This window comes from Myotis myotis, unplaced genomic scaffold, assembly GCF_014108235.1.
Source record: "Myotis myotis isolate mMyoMyo1 unplaced genomic scaffold, mMyoMyo1.p scaffold_m19_p_1, whole genome shotgun sequence".
Classification (NCBI taxonomy): Eukaryota; Metazoa; Chordata; class Mammalia; order Chiroptera; family Vespertilionidae; genus Myotis; species Myotis myotis.
The window spans coordinates 62371958-62378510 of NW_023416313.1; the positions used below are offsets into that span (position 1 = coordinate 62371958).

Genomic DNA, 6553 nt, shown 5'->3' on the forward strand with positions numbered 1-6553 from the left:
AGTCCACTTTGGTGAGGTATCTAAATGTGTCAAACTCATAGAATAGAGAACAGAATGGTGGTTGTCAGGAGCTAGAGTAAGGTGAAATGGGAAGTTGCCATTTAATTGATATGATTCAGTTTTTCAAAATGAATTAGTTCTAGAAATTTACATAAAGCATACCTATAGTTAACAATACTGTATTGTTAAGATGGTAAATGTCATATTAAGTAGACCTACCACACAAAAAAAACAACAGGGCGCTGCAGGTTCCCGCCCGGAAGAGGCGACCGGGGCGCCTGTGGAGCGGCAACATGGCGCGGTCGGGGAACAAGGCAGCTGTTGTGCTGTGTATGGATGTGGGCTTTGCCATGAGTAACTCCTTTCCTGGTGAAGAGTCTCCATTCGAACTGGCAAAGAAGGTGATGACCATGTTTGTGCAGCGACAGGTGTTTGCTGAGAGCAAAGATGAAATTGCATTAGTCCTTTTTGGTACAGATGGCACCGAGAATGCCCTTGCTTGTGAGGATCAGTATCAGAACATCACAGTGCACAGACACCTGATGCTACCAGATTTTAACTTGCTGGAGGACATTGAAAGCAAAATCCAACCAGGTTCTCAACAAGCTGACTTCCTGGATGCACTCATTGTGTGCATGGATGTGATTCAACAAGAAACTGTAGGAAAGAAATTTGAGAAGAGGCATATTGAAGTGTTCACTGACCTCAGCAGCCCATTCAGCAAAGATCAGCTGGATACTATAATTCATAACTTGAAGAAATCCAATATCTCCCTGCAATTCTTTTTGCCTTTCCCAATTGGCAAGGAAGATGGAACTGGGGACAGAGGAGATGGCAACTTGCCCTTGGACAACCATGGGCCCTCCTTTCCTTTAAAAGGAATTACTGAGCAGCAAAAAGAAGGTATTCGGATGGTGAAAAGGGTGATGATGTCTTTAGAAGGTGAAGATGGGCTGGATGAAATTTATTCTTTCAGTGAGAGTCTGAGACAACTGTGTGTCTTTAAGAAAACTGAGAGGTCTTCCATGCCCTGGCCCTGTCAACTGACCATTGGCTCCAATTTGTCAATAAAGATTTTAGCTTATAAATCAGTTCTACAGGAGAAAGTTAAAAAGTCTTGGATAGTTGTGGATGCAAGAACCCTAAAAAAGGAAGATGTACAAAAAGAAACGGTTTATTGCTTGAATGACGATGATGAAACTGAAGTTCCAAAAGAAGATACTATTCAAGGGTTCCGCTATGGGAGTGATATCATTCCTTTCTCTAAAGTGGATGAGGAACAAATGAAATACAAATCAGAGGGGAAGTGTTTCTCTGTTTTGGGATTTTGTAGATCTTCTCAGGTCCACAGGAAATATTTCATGGGAAATCAAGTTCTAAAAGTCTTTGCAGCAAAAGATGATGAGGCAGCAGCGGTGGCCCTTTCCTCCCTGATCCATGCTTTGGATGAATTGGCCATGGTGGCCATAGTTCGCTATGCTTACGACAGAAGATCTAATCCTCAGGTTGGCGTGGCTTTTCCTCATATCAAAGACACCTATGAGTGTTTGGTGTATGTGCAGCTGCCTTTCATGGAAGACTTGCGGCAATACATGTTTTCATCATTGAAAAATAATAAGAAATACACTCCTACGGAGGCACAGTTAAGAGCTGTCGATGCTCTGATAGACTCCATGAGCTTGGTCAAGAAAGATGAAGAGGGAGACATCATTGAAGACTTATTTCCAACCACCAAAATCCCAAATCCTCAATTTCAGAGATTATTTCAGTGCCTGCTGCACAGAGCTCTGCATCCTCAGGAGCCTCTGCCCTCAGTTCAGCAGCATGTTCTAAACATGCTGGATCCCCCCACTGAGGTAACAGCTAACTGTGAGATTCCTCTCTCCAAAATAAAGACCCTATTCCCTCTGACTGAAGCCATCAAGAAAAAGGATCAACTGACTGCTCAGGATGTTTTCCAAGACAAGCATGAGGAGGGACCTAACTCTAAAAAACTGAAGACAGAGGAAGAAGCCCACTTTAGTCTCTCCAGCCTGGCTGAAGGCACAGTCACCAAGGTCGGAAGTGTGAATCCTGCTGAAAACTTCCATGTTCTGGTGAGACAGAAGAATGCCAGCTTTGAGGAAGCGAGTCGCCAGCTAATAAGTCACATTGAACAGTTTTTGGATACTAAGGAAACACCATATTTTATGAAGAGCATGGACTGCATCAAAGCCTTCCGGGAAGAAGCCATTCAGTTTTCAGAAGATCAGCGCTTTAACAATTTCCTGAAAGACCTTCGAGAGAAAGTGGAAATTAAACAATTAAATCATTTCTGGGAAATCATCATTCAGGATGGAATTACTCTGATCACCAAAGATGAAGCCTCTGGAAGCTCTGTCACGGCTGAGGAAGCCAAAAAGTTTCTGGCCCCTAAAGAAAATCCAAATGAGGAGAGAGCAGCCCTCTTTGAAGAAGGTGGTGATGTGGATGATTTACTGGACTTGATTTAGGTCCTGGACGTGTGGGGATCGACACGAATCGTCATTACTGTCGTGCTGGGACCTCTACACAGAACAGCCTGGAGGGACCGAAGCTCTGGAGATAGTCTCTGAGGTTGCGCGGAAGGAACCTCCTAATTCTTCGTGTAATGAGCACACACACAGGAGGGATGTTTAGACCCGTACAGGTTTATAAAGTGTCCTTGTTTTCTGAAAAAAAAAAAAAAAAAAAAAAAAAAAACAAGCAAACAAGCAAAAAACCCACAAGGATACTTTTAGAATAATGGATATGGCTAATACCTTGATAGTAGTAATAGTAACACAGGTATATGCATATTTCTGACATCATCAAATTGTATATATTAAGTGTGTACAATTTTTAATGTCAATTATACCTCAATAAAGTTGTCATTGTTTTAAGTAAAAATCCAATGGACAAAATTGCACTTTTCCCCAACTCTTCTTTCATATATCTTTGACAATCTATTCTTAAAACACAATCACACTATATGGTCAGTAAAATGGCTATAGAGGAAATATATTAATGAATTTAAAAATTCAACAGCATGGATGGACCTGGAGAGCATTATGCTAAGTAAAATAAGCTAGTCAGAGAAAGACAAGTACCATATGATTTCACTCATATGTGGAGTCTAATTACCAAAAGAAACTAACACAAAATAGAAATAGACTCATATTTATGTAATCAAGTATTTTATTACTTGTCTTAAAATTTCACATGCCTCATTTTTCCTTCGGTACTCTCACAGTATCTTGCAGACATACCTGTTATATACTTCTAGCATTATAATGCAACTAGAGGCCTGGTGCACAAAAATTTGTGCACTCGGGGGGGTCCCCTCAGCCCGGCCTGTGTCCCTAGCAGTCTGGGACCCCTCAGGGGATGACCTCCTGCTGCCTTAGGCCCCCTCCCCAGGGTATTGAGCCCAAGCTGGCAGTCAGACATCCCTCTGGCAGTCCAGGAGCCTTCAGGGGATGTCCACTTGCCAGCGGGGAGCAGGTCTAAGCTGCAGTCGGACATCCTTAGCGCTGCTGAGGATGCAGGAGAGGCTCCCACCACCACCGCTGTACTGGCAGCCGGCAGCCTGGCTTGTGGCTGAGCAGAGCTCCCCCTCTGGGAGCACACTGACCACCAGGGGGCAGCTCCTGCATTGAACGTCTGCCCCCTGGTGGTCAGTGTGTGTCATAGTGACCAGTCATACCAGTTGTTCTGTTGTTAGGGTCAATTTGCATATTACCCTTTTATTATATAGGATAGAGGCCTGGTGCACGGGTGGGGCTGGCTGGTTTGTCCTGAAGGGTGTCCCAGATCAGGGTGGGGCTCCCTCTGGGGTACCTGGCCAGCCTGGATGAGGGGCTGATGGCTGTTTTCAGGCTGGCCACACCCCCTTCAGGGTAGGGGTCCCCACTGGGGTGCCTGGCCAATCTGGGTGAGGGGCTGATGGCTGTTTGCAAGCTGGCCAAGCCCCGGAGCGGGGACCCTCACCCATGAGGGTGTGGTCATAGTGGGTGAGGGGCTGATGGCTATTTGTAGGCTGGCTACGGCCCCCAGCCACCCAAGCTCCCAGTGGAGGCCGGCTTGAAGCAGGTATCTGGGATGTATTTATCTTCTATAATAGAAACTTTGTTTCCCTGTGCGGAGGCCATAGCCCGATAGGGCAGGTGGGAAGCTTGGCTTCCTCCACAGCCGGGGAAACCAAGCCTCCTGCTTGCTCCAGCTCCATGGCTTCCAGTGGCCATCTTGGTTGGGTTAATTTGCATATAGTTCCTCTGACTGGTTGGTGGGTGTGGCTTGGGTATAGTGAAGGTGCAATCAATTTTCATGCTGCTCTTTTATTAGATTAGATGATTCAGTTAATGTTTGTACTTTTTTTAAAATATATTTTTATTGATTTTTTACAGAGAGGAAGGGAGAGGAATAGAGGGTTAGAAACATCAATGAGAGAGAAACATCGATCAGCTGCCTCCTGCACACCCCCTACTAGGGATGTGCCCACAACCAAGGTACATGCCCTTGACCGGAATTGAACCTGGGACTCTTCTGTCCGCAGGCCGATGCTCCATACACTGAGCCAAACCAGTTAGGGCTAATGTTTGTTCTTTTATTTTTCATTGTGGCTTCCTCGAGGATCAGATCTGTTTCCTGTTAATCTTTTTATCCTAAGCATCTGACACAGGAATCATAATCAGTGATGCTCTGAAAAAGACTGCTCAATGAATTAATGTGCCCTGTCAGTTGTCTAATATTAAAAAATATATACATTCTGCTATACAGTAGTCCCCTTTATCTTGAGAGATATGCTCCAAGACCCCAGTAGATGCATGAAACCATGGATACTGCTAACATATGGACATATATACTGTGTATTTTTCTCCTGTACATACATACCTCTGATACAGTTGAATTTATAAAGTAGGCAATTTCATGGGTAGAAAATTTGTTCTTACCGTAGATCTTAGCAAACCGAGCATATTTTTTTTTCTTTCCTCATTAAGTCAAGGACTTTCACCTTTTCACTTAAAGGAACCACTTTACAGCTCCTCTTTGGCATATCTGAATTGCCAGCACCACTATCTTGTGCTTTGGGATTATTAGTAATTAAAATAAAGGTTATTTGAACATGAGCAATGTAAAACCATGACAGTCCATCTGATAACCCAGATGAATACTGAGTGACTATTCAGCGGGTAGTGTATACAGTCTGGATACACTACCCGCTGTACACAAGGACGATTCATGTCCAGCTGAACAGAGCAGGGTTGCACAAAATTTCATCATGTTACTCAGAATGGCATGCAATTTAAAATTTAGGAACTGTTTATTTCTGAAATTTTCTATTTAGTATTTTCAGACTGCAGTTGACCGCACATAACTGAAATGGAGGAGAGTGAAACTGCAGATAAGGGGGACTACTGTATTTCCACCTTAATAGTATAATATATTTCCTAAAGCTTCCCATCTCCACCTGAGAGCCAACATTTAGTCTAGCCTACTCTGTTTAAGGCGAGAGGTGAGGATGTAGTTGAAAGGAGCAGATACAGATTAAAAAATAAGGAAGTAGATGACAATAAAAGAAATGGCAAGGCATTCCAAACTAATAGCATCAGGGTATTGCCTTATAAATATGCAGGAAGCGAAAAATACCAAAAATTTTGGATTTTATGGGCCTGTCGATTATTACGGCATACATAATAAGATTAGCAGGTTTTCATACTGAGTGTTTTTACTCTAACTAAAATTTTAAAACAGTTTATGGAAGAAATTAACATTTTAGATAAACTAATATAGTGTAATTAGAATGAAGACTTTATCCAAATAATTGCAGCATTACTATATCTATTCTAAAATATTTCCAATACATAATTCTCAAAAAGTTGATAACCATGTGAAATTCTCACGAATCATTAGTTAATATTCATGAAATATTCCTTGATCTAACTTTATAAGCTTTCATTGAAATGCACAAATTAATGTGCTTATTCATGGAAAGACTATCATATCTATAAATATAAAGGCCACCTTTTATGTACATATGTGACTATTTAAAAGTGAATTTTTATTAGCTTGAATGCCTTAGCCATCCAAAAGAAATGTATTTTACTATGTTAATTTTGTGAATATTTGCAAATAATTTAGATGACATTTATTTGTGCCACAAAATATACAATTTAATGAAAAAGTTGGACATTTGAGCCATTTGCATTCTGTAGAATTATTCAATTCATAGGAACTTAAGCCACTGTATTTAAGGGGATCTTGGTAGAAGGGACATCTGTTACAGTAAAAAAGAAAAAAGAAATCATAAGTTTTGGGGCCAAGAAAAACAGTGTCCTAAGTTTTTGTTGATCTCCTTTAACTTTTGTTTTTTTCTGTGTATTTAGGATGGCTCTTAATTACTTCCCTATTTCTATGACTAATGCTTCTCTTCACTTTGCACTTTCTTCTCCTGCACTAGGAAAAGCATCTATTAGAACCTTTCTGTATTTCATTCTCAAGTTCCACATACTAGAATTAATAAACACCACACAAAATATATCACATATATTGTACT

At 41.5% G+C, this 6553-nt stretch overlaps 1 protein-coding gene across 1 annotated transcript; it reads left to right on the forward strand.

Moving 5' to 3' along the window:
* The first annotated feature begins 248 nt into the window (after positions 1-248).
* Positions 249-2697, forward strand: LOC118671505 (X-ray repair cross-complementing protein 5-like). Its single transcript, XM_036339764.1, has one exon. It carries the CDS (start codon positions 294-296, stop codon positions 2490-2492), a length of 2199 nt encoding a protein of 732 aa, XP_036195657.1. The 5' UTR covers positions 249-293; the 3' UTR covers positions 2493-2697.
* The last annotated feature ends 3856 nt before the right edge of the window (positions 2698-6553 follow it).